Below are 20,364 nucleotides of genomic sequence, written 5' to 3'. Positions count from 1 at the left end.
GCACGCTGTAAATAAATAAATAAACTATTACGCATTCCTGTGCCTGTCTCCCAACCCTTTGCACCAGCAAGACACATTCAGCCTCATCTAGCAATGGTATGGAATAACAGATAACTGACAAAGTACCTCAGCCTTAGGAGATCTTTGGGGAAAGAAGTCACACTTCCAGTTTGCACAAATCTTTATTTGATTTGCTGTGATACAGATAGTATAAAAGCATACATTCAATCGAAGCGTGTTTTAATTGAAAATGAAAGCATAGTCTTTCTTTATTCACCATTTCAATAAGGAAAGGACAATACCTGTATTAATGACCAGCAGGCTCAGACAATATCCATAATGACTATAGAGAAAGTACTCACACTTCAAGACTCTATGAACAGATAGCTTTTCATAAAGTCATATGGTAAGTAATGAAATACAAGTTTCTGGGTGTGTGGGGAGTGGGTCAGTGACTTGAGGGGGAGAAAGAATCAGTGGAGGCAGCAGCAGGCTGGTAGAGGGGGGGCAAGGTGGAATTGGGCCAGGCACATCCAGTTGTCAGGCCATGGTGTCTTCAGTCGCAGTCCAAGAGCCTCAGGCCCTCCGGAAGGAGAGACCGACAAAGATAAAAGATGAGGGTTAGTGAGAGCATGGCTAAGACCATAATTTCATGTCCTGCATTTGTGTTAACCATGGCAGCCAGCATTGTAAGTAAAGACATGTGCAGGAAGATAATCAGCCTCTGTGTCTTTGTATAACTTCCCTTAATTCATTTTTTTATGTCAGCCAAGGCCATTTTTTCAAAGAAATGCCATTTATTTCCATTTTTAGTTGAGTAAGGAGTTTATTGCTTCAGTCCTTGTATAGTTTTCACTTCTTGTTACCTGGTAAATAACCAACAACCATGGATAACCACAAGGAGAATAAGCAGTCCATGTCAGCCTGGCCCACAACACACACACACACACACACACACACACACACACACACACACACACACACACACACACACACACACACACACACACACACACACACACACACACACACACACACACACACACACATACACACATACACACATATATACATACATACATACATACAGTGTATTTGCCCCTAATGCTATTATCCAGTCTTATAAATCCCCAGTGGGATTTTGTCAAATTAATAAATTATATAACATTCTAACCTTGTTTAGCATTATCTAGTCCAAATATGTCACTATTTGTATACGTTTCAATGGGGGGATTTTATTTTGAAGGCGAACACAGGTAAGAACACTTATTTCGCGGTGACGTGCATTTTGCCCTGCTGCGCGCTTCCTTAATAACTCAACTGTACTCGTGTTCACGTCTATTGGCTCAGAGTGACTCGTTTCCCATATAGGTGATTTTACACTGACCTGGCTACTTGGAACGGTTTCAAACAACACAATTCACACGAAATGTCTAAATTGGAGCAGGTCCTTGATCTTGAACCACCGTATGATCTCAAATTTAAAGGTAAGATAAGAATACTGTCGGTAGCTAGCTAACGTTACCACCTGTACTGCTAACGTTACAGGCTGTAGTAGACGCTTTCGGGAGTGGTAGCTATCGTTACCACTACAGCTCCCTGGACCGGGGATGTGTAGCTACAGCAACCCCACTGACACCGCTCGTATACCGCCGCCATTTTGAGATGGAAGCGAGGATATATGGGCCTACCGAGTTACAGAGATATCACTTTAACAGTACTGTACTTTCTAATATTCTAACCAACCTACTGGTTTTGGAAGGCGTATGCTCTCTCGATCGGTATGCTAGCTAAGCAACACATTCTGATTCGACCAGACATTCACTGATTAATTTATTTGCCAGGGTCAGTGACAAGGCTGCAATTGCGGTTGTGAATGGGAGCAAGCTGATTGACTGACAGCTCATATGCTAGTTATCCCACACATTGACACATTGTATACCCCATTTCGCTATGCCCAGATAGTGCATGCATTATAACTACATGAATATCTGAGCCTAGATACACTCTGTTTTCAATGGGTAATTTTACTAAACAGTAAACAATCTTCCATAATGTGTAGCAACTAGTCTGTTGGTTGTAAATTTTGTGACTGTTGTGTGCCATCTTCACGTGAATCAATTGACCCTCAACACCATCTCCTCTCCCATGCAGGTCCCTTCACAGAAGTGGTGACCACAAACCTCAAGCTCAAAAATCCTTCTGACAGAAAAGTATGCTTCAAAGTGAAGACGACTGCACCTCGCCGGTACTGTGTACGGCCCAACAGCGGCATGATTGAGTCAGGAGCCACTGTCACTGTTTCTGGTAGGGCTTTGTATCTGCAGACCTTTGTCAGTGTGCTGCCAAATATGACAGAGTATCACTCAAGCAACCCCTTTTCATCAACAACACTAAACAAGAGCAAATTATATCCTGTCACTATTTCCACTATAATTCATTGTGTGACTTTGTAAATGCAGAAGAATCAAGCATGTACATGTCAAATGCATCTACCAGTACGCCTATATGTAGGCATAGTTGTTGACCCAATTTTGACCCCATATCTTCTGCCTCCACAGTAATGCTCCAGCCCTTTGAATATGACCCCAATGAAAAAAGTAAACACAAATTCATGGTACAGACAATCTTTGCACCATCCACTGCTACAGACATGGACGCAGTGGTAAGTTTCCTGTCTACATTAGTACTAATTACATTTTGTGCTTTATTCTAGTGGCTATGTCATCAATGGAAAACCTGCTTTTGTTGATCCACAGATTTCAGTACTGTATTTTAATAGCTTTTTGTGATTTCTCCAGCAGAGGGCAGCAAATAGTATATTACACAGCCCCTGAGTGTTGCATGTTTATTGTTACATTTACATTTAAGTCATTTAGCAGACGCTCTTATCCAGAGCGACTTACAAATTGCTATTTCATCAGTGGTCCCTGTGATCAATTAATCCATCTATGTTTACCTTATCTTGTACTTGTTGAATCGCCACAGTGGAAAGATGCGAAGCCAGATGATCTGATGGACTCCAAGCTGAGATGTGTGTTCGAACTGCCCTCTGAAAACGATAAAATGGTAAGTAGTGTGTACAGTAGTAGAAAATAGAACTTCTATCAGCGGCCTTCCAGGGTTCTGGTGTTATACGTCCAATGTTGTACTTTTGTCACGGCCACAGTTCAGTGTTGTCTGTCAATGCATCTTTTTCACATTCTCTCAGAGTCTACATGGCTTTCACTCTCTCCTTACTGCTGTTTGTTCCCTTTCTCTGCATTTTATGTAGGTACAGTCATATGATTGTTGCCCATATGCGATCTTGCAGATTTTTGTGTGGATAAACTGTAATAACAAGCATTTCTACCTCACAGCTCTCTATTGTCACATCTGAAACACTCACATCATGTAACAATTACAACTTGTTCCTAGTGGTGACAGGTCCGTTTTGTTGGTTCAACACAGTCATTTATAGCAGTGTATAATGTTTTACCCTACAACCAAAGCAGCAATTGAGAACCACTGAACACCCCAAAGTTAAAGACATGACCTCTATACATCTATGATCATGCATGCTGCATGTGCTTCCCCTCGTGCGCTAGCCTAGCGGTAGTGCCAGGGAGACCCGTGGTAGCATCATGGCATTCACAACTCCTGGGCAGACCCCCAAGCTCAGCGCCAGGCACCTGGGGGACAGGGCAGCCCCCACCCCCGGAGAGTACCGCACTCCCCTGTGCAGCTGGCACCACCTGGCAGCCCGCTACGACTCCAGCGATCTCCCAGAGTTCATGTCAGCACCCAGCTCAGTGAGAGGCAGGCAGTGGAAGGTTTGTGGCAGAGCAGGAAGTGGCTGTTCAGGGGTAGATTGGGAAGTGTAGTTTACTCACTGTATGTGGTCACCGCTCTTGTAGTGTAAATTCTGATTGTAGTAGAATAGTTGTCTGATCAGTGCTAAGTATGCTGTACAGGTATGGTTGTAGGTTTGTAACAATGTAATGTTGGATAATGGTTATAACTGTCATTTTGCCATTAGGCCCCTAATGAAAATGTATCACCTCTTCATACTAATTTCAAACAAATTGAAGTTTTCAAAAATATATTTCCATCGATGTAACGGTTTTATGACATTTGGTCTACTCAAAAGCGTGTTTAGTTTATTTGGTTGGCATGTACAGCAATGTCGGGAGGGAAACTAGGTTCCTGGTCACTTTTGTATTTTTTCACTTTGGCTGCCTCCAGAATGATGTCGATGCAACCAAAGCTGCCCCCGTCCTCAACTCCAAAGCAGATGGCACTTCGGCGCCAAGGCCCAGCAGCGCGTCCATGGATGACTCTGAGATGAAGAAACTGATGGCTGAGTGCAAGAGGCTGCAGTACGATGTGGGCAAACTCTCAGACGAGAACCGACAACTCAAGGTATGGTCATAGGTTGTGTGATGTGTAGGGTTGGGGGGGATATTAGGATAGTATTATATATTGATGATGAAAGGTCATATATCCTCAAGGCATGGAGACTAATGTTCTTGTAAGATGATATTGGCCTGGGGCTTTGGCTGTGGTAAAGAAGGATGTGTTTATCTTCCCCTCAGGACGAGGGCCTGAGGATGAGGAAGTCCCACCGGTCAGACGACATGGTCACCGGCTCGGGCGCCATGATGAGCAAACAGCATTCTTCCAGCTCCCTCCCCTCGCTAATGGTCGTCATAGCAGCTATCTTCATCGGATTCTTCCTAGGGAAGTTTGTCTTGTAGGGGTGGGGAGGGGGTGGGCGGGAGAGAAGGAAAGCGGGCCGGCATAGGCTCTCATTTGTCTCCCAAGACCCTCAAGGTTAAAGTGTGTGTTATTGTTGACCTGCCATTATCAGTGATAGTGTCAGCTCACTGCGTACGTACATATGTTCTGTGTACCTGAATCATAAACTGGCCTCGCCTTTTACAATCTCACACTGTTAGTACACATGTGGGGAAAAACAGAGAGGAATGAGCTTTCTCTGGGGTTTTCTGGGGGGGGGGGTTCTGTTCAGCCGTTGTGTTCTTTTTTTGGGGGTGAGGCATCAGGTGAGGGAGATTTTCTTAACTCAAATTTTACACTTGTTAGAGCATCGATAACAGGCGAGTCGGGGTACTGGGTTCAAGACTTTGGTTGAACAATTCTAATGAGTTCTCTTTCTGTGGTTTTAATAAGAGTTGGAATGTTCACTGTCTTGTATGTTATTTTAATCATTTTAATAAAATGGGATGGGGGGGGCCTTCCAAGCAAAAGACTGCTAAATGTTGCTGGATGGCCTCTTACATTGAAATGTAACTGAATTCTTAAATCCTTAATTTTTCTTGAGGAATGTGAAACAATACAGTATGCTGGGAATATAGGTGTCTCCTTCCATGGACATTTCCTGTTTCCTACTGACACACACAGAATTATTACATTTCTTTCTAGATTTTTTCTTTACACAAGTTATATATCCCTCGTGAGGCAAACGTTGACTGAAAAGATCTCTGTTCTTGCAGTCCTGTCCCATGGTATTTAACATTGAAATAAAATGTTTAACATTATTTTTGTGGCAGTTTGTCATCTTTGTGCATCTTTTGTCTTTGAGGAAGAGTGAGGCTCGATTCCATTTGTGTTTGGTGTCCTCCATTCCTTTTAACTCAAATTGCAAACGCCATGTGATTAACATGCAAATGTCATTGGAGTGAGCTGCATGATGCATAGGCTGAGGTTCCACCCCATGGGGCTTGTAAAGGCAATGTTCACGGAAAGTGCTGCATATGTCAGCTCGACATTCCTTAAAAACACGCCACTTCGATACAGAGCCAACTTTTTTTGTAGCAGGTTAGGAGAATTAAGTTTAGTTTCAAATCCACAAGCTTGAATATTGACAACCATCATGACTACCTACACAGAGAAAGGAAGAAACCAGTAATATGGCAAGGAGAGAGCTGAAAAGTCACTTGTATCGAAGTGGCATGTTATTAGGATGTCCCATGTCAGCTCAATCGAAATTACTTTTAAATGGCATTGTCGACAAAGCGTGATTGGATTGAATCACGGCCATAGACAACTTGTTGGGCCGTGTTCTTTAGCGCACACCGTACGAAAACAAGCATTTTTAGTACAGTAGATCATTGTTTCACCTGTCATAGTGTTTCATTTCTACTGAACACGACACTGAATGATAATGTAGCAACTCAACATTAATTACATACACTGTATTAAGAGTCTAAAAGTCCAATGCACAGTCAGTGCTGCTCCACAACATTCAGCCACTGCTAACCCTAGCTGAGATACAGAATGGGTATAGCTGCAATAAGAAGTACTTTGACCACATCCAGCATGCCACCTCTTTCTCCCTGTTTGCAGCAGCTACTCCCCAGCCTATGGAGCTGGTCGGCTTCCCTCCCCCAATCCTTTGGCCCCTGGCCGGCCCCTGTACACTGCACTAGGGGAGCCTGGTAGGAGGTGGCCGTCTTATGGGGCTGGTTAGGGCTGGAGCCATCTGTGGGCCTCTGGCCGTTGAAGAGAAGGAGGTGGTCCGCCGAGTCTCGGTCCATGCGGAAGAGTTCGTACTCTGTGTGCGGAAGCCGGATGCCCAGGGCGGCACAGCCATGGGTGGGGGTGACGTCCTGCTCCAATCCCTGGCGCCATGAGCCCTCGGCCCCGCACTCATTACCCCTGAAGATATTGAGCAGGGAGGTGGTGGCCTGGTCCATGGGAGTCACCCTCATGTGGTACACTGTGAAGACCAAGAGGGGATAAGGGAGGTTGTTATGCACACTTTAATAATGGCATGATAAGCTGTGATCATACATATATTTTTTCTTTTGACTAACGCCTACCTGTGAAGACAAACTCTGTCCCTCCCAGGACCCTGGTGGAAAGGACTGCGTGGCTGTAGTGACCCCGTGCGTACAGGCTGAATGTGGGGTGTCTGCACACTGGGTCAGAATAATGCCAGTAATGGCCCTCCCAAGTGCGGTTGTGGTTGTGGAAAACAAAATGGCGGGTGAGGAAGAGGACCCCAGGGCGGACCTCACACCGCTGGCTTACCCATTGGCCCTGTAGTTTGACGGATAGGTTTTCTTCGCAGGGCAGGATGGGAGGATGATGCTGGTCCGCCCTGGCCATAACTCTGCAGATAAGGCAGGTATGCTCATGGCTCTGCAATGGAGAATGTTTTTGAATGTTACATATTGTGAATCAAGAAGGAGAAATACACACACCTGCAAAAGACTGGATGTTGAACCGCATCCCATTTCAATGTGTTACATCCATTGTACCATCAACATTATTCAGTTGTTTTATGAAATGTGTGTTTTTAAGAACCTTGCTTACTATAATACAATAAGAGTAGCATAATGTGCTAAAAGGTGAAATAGATATGTCAAAGCAGTTTAATGAGTTACAGCATGGTGATAAATAACATCACTGATGCAAACTGAAATGTCAACAGACAACCAATCATGATGATGAAAAACACAAAAAAGGCAGTTCAAACTGGAGTCTGTTGTCTGACTCTGACCTGCCCAGCCAACCCAATAAAGGAGAAGAGTGCTGGCTTGGCAGACTGTTTTCTCATGTGTTATTTGGGAGTGTTCCTGGCGCCACTACACATCCTACATTGATGGCAGCGATGAAAACAATCACCATGGCAAAGAAACAAAAGCTTCTCCCTGGCCTGGAAATTGCACTTGGTGATGGGGCTACTACTCCTCTCTCTCTTCTCTGGACGGGGCTCGTTGGACTTATTAAAAGCAGTGGGTGCCTTCTCTGCCTTGCTCTCAAGTCCTTCATCATTAAACAGAATCAGCCACAGGTGTGTGAGTTTGAAAATGACAATAGCTGGGAAGATGGAGATACAGTTGAATAGACAAATAAAACAAGATCTTTTCACATCCAAAGACTCTGTTTTGGATTATTCCAAACCTTTCAACAGTCTGGTAGACTAGAACATCAAAGATGACCATCATACACAATGACTGCCTTTATGGTTTTCGATCCCTGTTTACACTCATTGGGCTGTGCATACATTCTAGTAAAAAGCCCATCAAGCCCCTGTTATGTGGGGAGCCCATTTTAGAGTGTACTCTTAGTGGTTGAGCATCAGATTAACGTTATAGCTGAGTGTACTGTATTCATTCAAGGCTGGCTGTAGCTCTACCACCTTCGCTACCATAGAATGAATGAATCACTTTCAACATAACTCGCTTCAGCTTTTAACTTTTAACTAGAACTCATTTACATTGCCCTGACACATTATAGGCTGGGAGTTGTTTGTGTTGGTTAAAAAAAAGACATGCTGGTAGATATATGGGTAAATGCTGCGGGGAGACATGAAAGGGATGGATGCTTTTGTATGACGGAGGAGAGGGAGGAAAGGAGGGAGCTTCTGAACTGAAGGCCTAGTTCCATCTCTCTGGTCAGGATCCAGTTTTATCCCTCTGCCCTCGATACAGCCTCAGGCACACGCACACTGCCACAGAGTAAGGGCAGGAATTCAGAGCACAGCATACTGCGCCACTATTTGCTATTCTCTTTGAAGAGCGGCTGTGGAAAACCAACCAACGGATGATCACTATCATCCGTGGGTCCGCTCTGCCGCTGGGTTTGCACAATTCATATTCTCTCCCATTTCGCCCAAAATCAAACACAGAAAGTTGTCGTGTACAAGAAGCTACAGATAATACTGTGATTGTTGAAAGAAAATACAAGTACACAACACTGGAATATGATGTATCCCATACTGTACATGTGTGGCATCATTGTTGCAACAGTTTGTCATCTTCAACATCCACAATACTTTTCAGTTAGCAGGGATTTGATACTTGAAAATGAAACTACAGTATCTGCCAAAAGGGATTCTATCTCAGTGGGCCTCAGTATGTAAGTGATGACCCTGAACATAAATATACAGTACAACAGATAGAGAATAATATACATTATATATCTCTATGACTCTGACCTTGGTGTGCTGCAGGGGCGGCTGGTAGCTGGAGGGTTTGTGGTGGGTCCTCTGGGCTCGCTCAGTGTGGACATCCCCCAGGAAAAGCTCTTCAATGAGGTCATCAGGGACCTGAGCGCCATGATGGCGGTGCTGCTCCACACGCACCAGCTGCAGCTCATTCATAGTGAAACCCAGCCTGCGGGCACAATCTCTCCACCGCTCCTTCTCCTCGCCCCACAGGTCATAGCTGATATGGGGCTCCCAGGGCTCCCACGACTCCCCTCCAACCAGGGATGAAGCTCCGCAGCTGGGCTTGAGCCACTGGCTGAGGTTCCTGGCTACCTCAGGGCTGTGGAACACAACCTGGACGCTGTGGAGCTGGTAGTTGGCCTCGGTGCCTCCGCGGACCACCCATGAGGCCTGGCGCAGGTGCAGCTGGCCCCGGGCGAGAATGGTGTAGGTGGGAGAGGAGCAGCGGTTGTCCCTGTAGTGGAACAGAAGGACCTGGAAGGTGTGGTTGTGGTGGAAGAGATAGGATCTGGTGATGAACTCTGGCCCAGGCCTGACCTCACAGCTGACAGGGGGAATAGAGCAAAACATGAATGATATTAGCTTAGTCAAATTATTCACTATTCCAGTATTATGCAGTGAGTCAGGTGGGTAACTAGAGTCAAAACCCAACCTACCAGCCAGTTCAACACCTAGTCTTTTACCCTAAGAGGTCGAAAGCTGAACCTGGTGTTGTGCCAAGTAGGTTTACATACAGAATAGTACTATTATATATTGTCGTGAACTTAACCCAACACCTAGCAACCTCCTCAAGAAGTTTAGATCTCATGTGTCTAGAGCTGCAAGGTACAGGGTTCAAGCTCCAGTCAGGTCTACCCCCTGACTTCACTACAATATATTGACTATGGATTCTTAAAATGATGTACATTTTAATAAAGATTAATAACAAACCGTTTAATGGCGCACATTACACAGTAGATTACCTGGTGGATACCCAGTGGCCTGCGATGTTGGGTGGCATATGCACTGAGATCTGTCCTCCATGGAGGTGCTTGAGCATGTAGTGACACTGGGACGCAACAATAACTGCATGCATATCATGCTGCTGCCCATGTTTCCTCCCCAAGGATCTGACACTGGCTCTTATGTCAGAGTGAAGCAGAGAGCCCTCACAACCACCTGTAGGAACAGTGGATAAACTGGGATGTCATTAAAACACTTTTAAATAGTTAGAAAACTCGCAATTATGCATGTTTTAGTAGTCTATTATACATTTATGAAAACTATATTACACAAAATAACATGACACTGCATGCTTTGCAAAACATCTATTGCTAAATTCTAGAAAATAAAACAAGAATCCACTACTTGTCGTTTAAAATCGCATTTTCAAATCATATACGTTTACATTATAGGCTATATCGCCTAATAGTGGATATAATAATACAACTATTTAGGATATATATTAACTTGCAAATACTTCCACCTTAATGTTAAAAACTCACCATTGAAAATAAAAGCAGTAGAGATAATCACTTTGATCAGTAACATTGTTAGTCTTGACTGAGACGACACTTTAAAAAATATTTGAATTAGGTAAGAAGCACTCCAATTTCCATGATAAAGTATTGTTCATCGTTAACGAATTGTCTTCCTTCCCTTTTGAGCCGTTCATCACCAACCGTTCATTCCAGAATAAACAAATAGATCATTGAAAATTCCGTTGTCTATCATTCTAAGAAACGTGGCTTGCTGCGCCGATACGAAATAAAAACGAGTTCCTTTCAACAATTTAGGCTACCAATTCAGCAGTTCTTCAATGTTGCTCTTAGAGAAATGTTATTCATTTTGTTATGTTTCCTCTATCCGATTTTAGTATTTTAAATGGACAGGCGCACTCCTCTCTGTCCTCTGTGTCATAGTTGAAGAACACACACGCGAGTAATATTTTCGTAGGAGGGCACTAATCATGCTTTGACTCAGTGCCCCCCAACAAACCGACGAGTCAAATCCTAAAGTGAACGTGAGCAAAGTAAACTCCCGCAAGCAAAAAATAACCAGTGATATGCTTGGGCAGTTTAAAAACAACTGTAGTAGTAGAACACCTAGGTCTGCACTCACAGCACTGTGCCACTGACAATTTGAGCAAAAGTTATAACATATCTTATAAGCAGCTTTTTCATTTTTTCACTTTCATTTTTCACTTGCTGCTTTGGTATCACATTTCAGACCAGTGGTATAAATGATTGTTCATATTAAATACTACACATTCAAATAAATAACTGTTCAAGACATTGCCACACCATACATGAACGCACTGTACAGTAAAACAGCAGACACATAATTCTACGTTCTACATTTTACATCAAGCTATTGCAATACAAATGCAATAACCAATGCACTCACTATTTTTATTGAAATCTCCTGGGTTATGAATAATTTGTTGGAATATAAATATGCCTTGCAGTTGAGTAGTGAGAGGGATATTTGTCAGTGTGTGGTCAAAAATACCTCTCACTCCAATCTCTCCTCATCTGTATTTCCTCAGTGACCTGATGGGTTTTTCAGCAACATAAATCATTTATCAGTTTGGTTGAGTAAAAACATACAAGAAGCCTACAGTATGAAATCCTGCTCCTGAGGTAAACAAAGTCGATGATCCACTCAAGCTTTTTATCCTAACATTGTGAAGTCCAATAGTAAGATTCTGCAAATGAATTCCTCTCTCTTTGTTTCTTTCATTTGCCCTCTCCTCCATTATAATGTTATTGCAGTTAGAGAATCAATGCATGCACTGAGATAAAATAGATTTTGATTCATTGTATCCACACACATTTATAATGTATCAATGTAAATAATACATAGTGGGTTCTAAATAATTCTATTTACAATATCACTACCAATCATTATGGCCAACCTGGTCTCAAAGCATTTCGTATTATTCTGTACGCAAATCAGAGACACACCATTTAGTATGATTTGTTACGTTTTGTAAGGTATGTCTTAATTTGTGGATGCACATCACACATTTTGTATGATATGTTACAAATTCTAACAAGCTGGCTAATGTTAGCTAGGCTTGGGGTTAGGGGTTAGAGTTAAGGTTAAGTTTGGGAGTTAGGTTAAAGGGTTATGGGAAGGGTTAGCAAAAAGCATTAGGGTTAGCTAACATGTTAAGTACTTGAAATGTAGCTAAAATGCTAAAGTATTCCATGATGAGATATGAACTCGCATCCTTTGGGTTGCTAGATGTTCGCCGTATACGCCCACCCATCCATGCTGACCAAACACACTCTCATTTTTGCCTTAAGTAACCATCTGTCTTATATAACCATACCAAACGTAACAGTCCATACTAATTTGAGTGTCACCGGATTTACATTGTCCATGAGACCAGGCTTTATAATGTGATATTCATGTTCTAAACGGTGCTGCCTGGTCAATCCGACGTCTGCATTGGCCATACAAGCATTTATTGTGATGCGGCCTTCACAGACGTCAGAGCAAACATGCCTTCTGTGCTTCGCGGCGCAGCGCAGAGCTGTTGTGAAGGAAGTTGTCAAGGAAGTGAGTCTGTGCTTATACAGGACCTCCCACTCTCACCTACCTTCAACCAATCATGTCAATGCAGAGCTATATGGAGCCATCTGCATTGTTTCAAAATTTGAGAGGAACACTGCAATGTGGTACGGAGATCAATTTGGCCTCTGCGTGCCTCCTGAGGCTCCGCAATTGCGTTACACCATCCATATTGCGCCTCCGGCCACATTTTCGGATCAAGCATAAATTGAATTTAAGTCGCAGAAGGTCTCACCTAAGTGTGCGTGTGTGTAGTGGGAAGAGACTGCTCCTTGTGCTCACTGGGCGCCTGCCAGCCTGCTAGCACAGCCTAGCACTGGCTCGCCCAAACCCTTAAGGGAACCTAAGCATATTTAACAAGACCAAAATATACTTACTATGGGCATTTGTGTTGCTAAATGAAAACATGCTTGCGTTGGATGCCACTTTGATGCTCAATGGGGTAAAATGCAACACGAGAAAGTAGAAAAATAACCTTTCATGTCCATGACTGGGAATGTCTTGAATGAGCACTGAGTATTGGCATTGATGAAGGCATTGAAAGGTTCTGATATCAAAACTCAGTTTGTGGTGTAATTGAGGCGTTAAAAATGTTTCCTCAATGGACAAAGAGCTATTAAGATTAGTCAACCAGCTATAAAGTCCCAGTATTTAAACCCACACCAATCACTGACTGACATCCAGTCACATCTTATCCATCCTCCATCCCTTCCTTCCACATATTGATACATTTTTACCAATAGAGTGATGTAGTGGTGACTGGAGGAGTGTGTATACTCTAATTTTGTCCAATTCTTTTTTAGAGTAGCTACCCTTTAATTCAAGTGTGCAGGCACCTAGTACTGTTGTTTGATTAGCGTTGTTTTTGTAGCACATGAGATGGAGTTTGAAAAAGTACGGCATAGATCATCCAGTACACCAATGTTTCAACTTGTTTCAATGAAACAAGGATTTGTGAATTACCACAACCCATTTCATAATGTTGACTGTTAGGTGCACTTTCTGGCTGGTTTCTTGAACGCTGGACACAAAATAATCTTGGACTTACTCCGCTGAAGGACAAGAGAGAGTGTGAGTGAGTGTCTGTGAGGAGATGAAAAGAGCAGCTGTGTCTGTGGTTCCCCACAGGACTCCTCTCCACTCAGGGGGATCTGGAGGCCGATTAGGGATGGAATCCTTGTGGCCTTTGTCGTTGGGGGTGACAGGACCCAGAGATCAAGGGTCAGTCAGCCCTCACAGATGGGAGTCAGTTGACCTCTTCTTCTAGAAGTTGGAAATTGTGGATGGATGGCAGATATATAGATGGATAGATATACCACACTGGTGTTGAACATTGCAACCCAATCTGAAGTGATTTTAGGTCCCACTGGGCACAAGCTGGTTGAATCAACATAATTTGTTTTTATTTAACTAGTCAAGTCAGTGAAGAACAAATTCTTATTCACAATGACGGCCTAGGAACAGTGGGTTAACTGCCTTGTTCAGGGGAAGAATGACAGATTTTTACCTTGTCAGCTCAGGGATTTAATCTAGCAACCTTTCAGTTACTGGCCCAATGCTCTAACCAGTAGGTTACCTGCCGCCCCAAAACCTGTCAAAGTATTGTGACGTGGAATGTATGTAGAAAACACATTGGATTTGCAAAAAACAATGTAAACTGTTGTTTTGAGGATGAAATTTCAACAACCAGGAGTATGTCATCATTGTAACCAATTTTCAACGAAGACAACACTTGTATAAAATATGATGGATTTTTATCTTTGAAACAACGTCAGATCTTCAACGTTTATTTGCACTATATGTTAATGATTTAACCCTACAAATTAAACATGCTAAACTTGGTGTTGAATTTGCAGACATATTTCTGAGATCTTGTTGTGTGCTGATGAAATAGTTATCTTTGATGAGACAGAAGATGACCTCCAGAAAATGTTGAATATTGTTAATTTATGGTGTACTAAATGGAGACTAGAGATAAATCAAGAGAAGACCCAGATTGTTCATTTCAGAAAGAAGGACGTGTAGAGAAGTGCACACAACTTTTATTTTGGTAAAACCTCATCATTCTACACTGGGCTCTACAAATACTTTGGTTTCACTCTGGATAAACACATGGCCGTTGAAGATCCCATTAGATCAGATGCTGCAGGTAGAGCCTTGGGGTCAGTTTTAAACCAAATGAAAATATGTGAGGATCTTGGTTACTGTGCTTATTCTCAGCTGTATAAATCCTGTGTGTGTCCAGTGATGGACCATGCTGCTGGAGTTGTGACAATGTTCAAAACAGAGCAATCTGCTGCTTCTTGGTGTGCACAAACTGACTCCAAACCTGGTCATCAGTGGAGATATGGGCTGGTAACCATGTGTGGTTAGACAAAAAGATGACGTGATACGTCTATAGAACAGACTGATAAATATGCCAGAACACAGAATCACAAAAAAAGTGTTTGACTGGGACCTTACGCATAGATATCAGTGGGCTAGAGCATTTTTATAAATGTTGTTGTGAAACTGATTTGCAGTGTACACTGAGTGTACAAAACATTAGGAACACCTTCCTACTATGCGTAGCACCCCATTTTGCCCTCAGAACAGACTCAATTCATCCGGGCACATGGACTCTACAACGCGTCAAAAGCGTTCCACAGGGATGCTGGCCGATGCTGACATGCTTCCCACAGTTGTGTCAAGTTGGCTGGATGTCCTTTGGGTGGTGAACCATTCTTGATACACATGAGAAACTGTTGAGGGTGAAAACCCCATATCCCCTTCAAAGGCACCTAAATATTTTGTCCTGCCCAGCGGTGAGTATATGCAGGTATGCGCCGTATACCCAGTCATTTTTCAGTGAGCATTCCATATACTCACTTCTTAATCCCCACTGATACGTATCAAAGTAGTATAGTGCAGCTATACGCTGTATCAATTAATAGGGCTGATGGAACAGATTGGAATGTTTTGTTTAACATTTTTATAAACTATTATTTCTCACCTTTTCAGCTCAGTAGTTCATAGTAGCTCATAGGCAGTAGGCCTATGCGTGAATGCTCCAAAATAGAATTTGGGAAAAAACTGTAAGCGGTTTCATGGACAGAGATCAAATCAAATTTTATGTGTCACATGCTCCGAATGTAGACCTTACAGTAAAATGCTTACTTACAAGCCCTTAACCAACAATGTTTTAAGAAGTTTTAAGAAGAATAAGTATTAAGTAAAAAGTGGATAAGTAAAAAATAGGATAGAAAGGTGACAAATAATTAAACAGCAGCAGTAAAATAACAAGCGAGGCTATATACGGGGTACCGGTACAGAGTCAATGTGTGGGGGCACCGGTTAGTCGAGGTAATTGAGGTAATATGTACATGTAGGTAGAGTTAAAGTGACTATGCATAGATAATTAACATAGAGTAGCAGCAGCGTAAAAGAGGGGTCCGGGAAGCCCTTTGATTGGCTGTTCAGGAGTCTTATGGCTTGGGGGTAGAAGCTGTTAAGAAGCCTTTTGAAGAATTCTGGTTACGGGACGAGCAGAGGCTTGAATTTTGTTTCAGACAGGGCGTGTTTGAGATTGCTTAGTTTGTTCACAATGCCTGGTGGAGAAATTGTTTGTGTACTGTGGCTCGATGGTATCTGTACTTGCCATGGTTATTGTATGTATATCATTTGTTAAAAGTTGTTTTGTTTTGAGTACAAGGAAAATGTTACTGTGTTTACTAGTGTCTTGTAAGCCTGTGTGGGCTGGGCACCGGTAGGTGTATGACACTTAAATAAATAATATCAATCTTTATCCACTATCAGAAAAAAAATAGAGGCTACGCAGCACCTCCTACTAGAGAGTTGGTCTACCTTCAGCTACCTACCCCGGCCAAACCCGAAAGACGCTGGGCCAATTGTGCGCCGCCCTATGGGACTCCCAATCACGGCCAAATGTGATGCAGCCTGGATATAGGCCTAGGGTCTCAAGCTTGGGTTGATTTCAAATGAAATATTCAAGTTAATAATTTATATGGTGATTCATGTCTCCATCTCAAGCCAAAACCCAAGTTAAAGAATAGGACTAAATCAAATCAAACTTTAAAGTGCATTTAACATTTGATTGAGTCCTATCCATTATCTTAGATTTTTGGTTGAGATGGAGATGTGAATCCAACATATCAATTCATCATTTTAGAAAAACTGGAATTAAAGCAGACTAAAAGTCAGTAGCACAAAAGATACATCTCCTTCAAATGTTGATATTTGGATGGGTTGACAACCAAACACAATTCAACATCCCCTTTGCAATACAGTAAATAGCCTATTAACAAATTATATGTTTGATTCACGTCTCCAACTAAACCAAAAGTTAAAGAATAGGATTAAGCTAGTGGCACAGATTTAACTATCCAAGCATTAGATACAACTGCTTTAAATGTTGATATTTGGTTACATTGTGAACAAAACACAATTCAACATGACTTTTGTAACACTGTAAATAGCCTAAAGTTGAGGCTCTTAAAAACTAACGTAACAGTATTTATTCAACCTTAAAATGAGTAACACATCCATGGCCACAGGTTACTGTAACTATAAAAATATTCTTATGTAGACTAATCATAGAAAATGTGCATGTTCAAGATAGCATGCAAAGGTCCCAGGTCTGTGGAGATCTTCACAATTGCTATAATAATCTGTTCAGAATCTTGAACAGCATTAATCACTTGCACTATGTACTTTTAATGGAATCTTAACTGCAATCCAGGTAATTTGGTTGTGCAATTAGATGAAACAGTGATAACACATAACTCATTGTATAAATACAAAATATCTGACATTGTATTCCCATTTGATCTTTGTTGTGCTTTTAGATGGTTGAAAGGATAGTGATTACACATAGGGAATTCAACAAACTTCTGGCTGTCTTTCTGCGTGGGTGAATAATGGTTGAAATCTCATTGAGCAACGTCTCAACCGATTATAACCCAAATGTCCACATTGAAATGACGGTGTGAGCTCAGTGGGGTGTATTAGGCACCAGAAACATCAACTCAAACAATACATGCAGATATTGTAGCTTCTATGACCTAGAGTATAAATAATTTATTCTTAACAAATAAGACAATGACTTATTTATGTGAGAACTGGGAATGCTTTAGAGGAAAATATCCATAAGCCTCAAGTATGATTTTTTAGACAGGTCATCTCTGTTGTGTGGTCAGACAAAACCAGAAAAAGTTTATGTTTCATCCTCAAGCAAACAGTTTGAAATGATAAGTGTCTCTAAATATTTGAAGAAGAAAAAATATGCAGTGTGTTCCCAGGGAACATTTCCATGCGGGGCTCATATGGGTCAATGAAGGGCTGTTCCATGGATCACATGAGGGAAACCCAACAGTGACCCACAAAGTTATCCTCAGCAGCCATATTAGCCTCAATGTTAACCCAATTGGGTACCTGCTAAGATAACCAATTAGAGCCCTTACGCAGTGGAAACTCATTTAAAACCCAGGTGGGGCCCAACTGGACATGTTGGCTGGGGTTGTTGCTTGAACATCTCAATATGGTGCATTGACGACCAACAAGAGAAGACAACCACACCCAGGTATAGGGGAAGAAGAAATGTTGTACTGGCTCTGGGGTTCCGAAAAATGTTCCACACGTGCAAAGAAATCTGTGTCGAGTCCAATTGGAGCATCTCCCCCCACTGTGCAAAGCAATTATAATCAGTCATTAATAATAACCCTCATTTAAGAAATGTATCCCAGAAAAAGAAAAAAAAGAGAAACCACAGATGATCAATGTTGGATTAGTAATAAAAGTCTCAGTAGCAGTTGTGAGGAAACAACCCTTCCACATCCATAAATGGTAAACTGCCATATAAAGTAGGCTATGATTGAGTCATTAGCAACTCTAATAAAAAAATGTAGCCCAGAAAAGGAGAAAAAGGAGTCAAAGCAACAAGCATCTCAGTAGCAGTTTGAACCAACCCATCCACATCCATAGATGGCAAACTGCCATTAACAAGAGTATGGCAGGTCAAGTCCACTGGTGGTTATTCTACAATGTCTTCCTGCAAGCCAAAACTTCAAACGCTGGCCTGGAACAATGAGAATTCTGACTGGGCTTCCTGTTTCCTCCGGGGCTTGTGAAGTTCACAACACCAACAGCGAATGAAAGCTCCTCAGTGATGAAATCACCAATCCGGGTCAGAATATGATTTTTGTCTCTTTCCCTCGCAGAGAAAAATTGTTCAAACACTGAGCAACAAAGTTTCTTGTAAAAAACACCACCATCAATTTGATTTCACAAATTTTACAATATCTCTAGGATAGAAATCACAGGCCTTGGCTACATATAATCCTACAATTTCTCCCAGGTTCTAGTTTCAAAGTTCACAAGCTCTTTAAACCCATGGCCTTAGAAGCATACTGGGTTCTGTGAATGCCTATTATCTTACGTTGGCATATTTTCCCCATTTTGTGTTTAAACTCATTACCACTGTGCACCTTCGGCTGCTAATCCCTAAACACACCGAGAGGGAAATCCCAAATCCATGTCCCAAAGAACTCCCTCCGTCTGGATTAGATTAGTGAAGAACACCGGCGAATCGAATCAGACTGCAGCAACACAAAGCAGGGATCAAAAGCTTAGTACTGAGACAGAGCCCAATAGGCTACGGCCAGATCTCAAGATTGCTATTGAAAGGTAGAGGAAAAGTGTAGACTGCAAGGGCCCTCCTGGTGAAGAGCTGAGAAGCTTTCATTTACACATTTTCAGCGTATTAGGTCATACAACGCACTGCAGCAATGTTAAATAAAAAGACTGTTGTCTGATTCATTGGTGGCCCTGGCCTGTAGCATGTGTACTACAGTGAATAGTTTACCTTCTATGTCTGGCATGGTGGTTAAAGAAACGTAAACTCTGTTGCAGCAACAAAGTGAGTGAGGAGAAACATCACAGAAGTTGCTCAATGACAGAAGTTGCTCACGATCCACTTGTGCAGGGCGGTAGGCAGTCAGGCAGCAGACACGGTGCAGTCTAGAGGAATTTGTCCCACATTTTCTGTCTCTCTTTTTCAGAGGAGCTGCACACAGAGTTTTGATGTGGCCCGTTGCAGTCTACTGACCACAGTCCTGTGGGAAACCACATGAGTCTGGCGTCACTTGGGGCTATAGCAGCTCATCCATATGAAAAGGGAAATAACAGTCACATCAGCACTATTCACTAATGTAAAAACACTATGGTTTGTATGCTTCACAAAAAAAGATACAAAAACATCTCCACATGTAAAAGACCTGATGATGAATACAAAACAATTGTTGTACTACATTTGCTTCCAGCTCTAAAACATCTCCCGAGACAGTGTACATTACGTCTCCATGCCAGTGGTGCACAACAGAAAAAAATATGTTATCGTACACTACAGGCGGACTTTGGAAGTCCACGCATGTTCTTTAGCCTGGTGACATTTACCTATGCTAAAAAGGCTGGTAAAACACGAGGGACTGCAATCCAGCCAGTATGACCAGAGGCAGGTTTTGAGGATTACATTCTGAGAGGATTGGAGAATTCAACATGCCATGCTAACAAAGCCCAACATATCACAGCTTCAAACTGCATAAGACAATATCAAATCTGGTACATTTCTGCATCTTTTATATTTATGTTGGTATATTAATATGATTGTATATATAGATTTTTTTTATACTTTGAAGGGCTGTAGGAATTCGCTCTGGAGTAAAGGCAGCAACAAAAACTAAACACATCAATGAAAAGGTATTTAATTTCACACATATATTTTTGTTGACAAAGGAAACAAATCTTATCAAACACAAAATGTACCTTGTCTACTATTGCTGCTCAAATCTCACAGT

At 42.1% G+C, this 20,364-nt stretch overlaps 2 protein-coding genes across 2 annotated transcripts; one reads left to right on the top strand and one right to left on the bottom strand.

The window, feature by feature from the left end:
• The first annotated feature begins 1,291 nt into the window (after positions 1–1,291).
• Positions 1,292–5,537, top strand: LOC135517312 (vesicle-associated membrane protein-associated protein A-like). The gene is made up of 6 exons (XM_064941501.1): positions 1,292–1,487; positions 2,155–2,307; positions 2,562–2,665; positions 2,989–3,069; positions 4,225–4,401; positions 4,575–5,537. Exons 1-6 carry the CDS (start codon positions 1,430–1,432, stop codon positions 4,734–4,736), a joined length of 735 nt encoding a protein of 244 aa, XP_064797573.1. The 5' UTR covers positions 1,292–1,429; the 3' UTR covers positions 4,737–5,537.
• Positions 5,037–11,043, bottom strand: LOC135517310 (protein APCDD1-like). Its single transcript, XM_064941500.1, has 5 exons — positions 10,441–11,043; positions 9,919–10,114; positions 8,945–9,500; positions 6,822–7,143; positions 5,037–6,718 (listed from the first exon to the last, which is right to left on the bottom strand). The coding sequence occupies exons 1-5, from the start codon at positions 10,484–10,486 to the stop codon at positions 6,261–6,263; spliced, it is 1,578 nt and encodes a 525-aa protein (XP_064797572.1). The 5' UTR covers positions 10,487–11,043; the 3' UTR covers positions 5,037–6,260.
• Between the last annotated feature and the right edge of the window lie 9,321 nt (positions 11,044–20,364).

Source organism: Oncorhynchus masou, chromosome 28 (assembly GCF_036934945.1).
Source record: "Oncorhynchus masou masou isolate Uvic2021 chromosome 28, UVic_Omas_1.1, whole genome shotgun sequence".
Lineage (NCBI taxonomy): Eukaryota > Metazoa > Chordata > Actinopteri > Salmoniformes > Salmonidae > Oncorhynchus > Oncorhynchus masou.
The sequence above is the reverse complement of the archived record's forward strand: the minus strand, read 5'-3'. Positions and strand labels throughout refer to the sequence as shown.

What these genes read in the sequence shown, in the direction of transcription:
- LOC135517312 (XM_064941501.1), top strand. Translation starts at nt 1,430, where the DNA reads ATGTCTAAATTGGAGCAGGTCCTTGATCTTGAACCACCGTATGATCTC. An exon ending in CTACAGACATGGACGCAGTG is followed by an intron (nt 2,666 to 2,988) that starts GTAAGTTTCCTG and finishes GAATCGCCACAG; the next exon opens with TGGAAAGATGCGAAGCCAGA. An exon ending in CCTCTGAAAACGATAAAATG is followed by an intron (nt 3,070 to 4,224) that starts GTAAGTAGTGTG and finishes GGCTGCCTCCAG; the next exon opens with AATGATGTCGATGCAACCAA.
- LOC135517310 (XM_064941500.1), bottom strand. Translation starts at nt 10,486, where the DNA reads ATGTTACTGATCAAAGTGATTATCTCTACTGCTTTTATTTTCAATG. An exon ending in TACTGCTTTTATTTTCAATG is followed by an intron (nt 10,115 to 10,440) that starts GTGAGTTTTTAA and finishes CTGTTCCTACAG; the next exon opens with GTGGTTGTGAGGGCTCTCTG. An exon ending in CGCCCCTGCAGCACACCAAG is followed by an intron (nt 7,144 to 8,944) that starts GTCAGAGTCATA and finishes TCTCCATTGCAG; the next exon opens with AGCCATGAGCATACCTGCCT.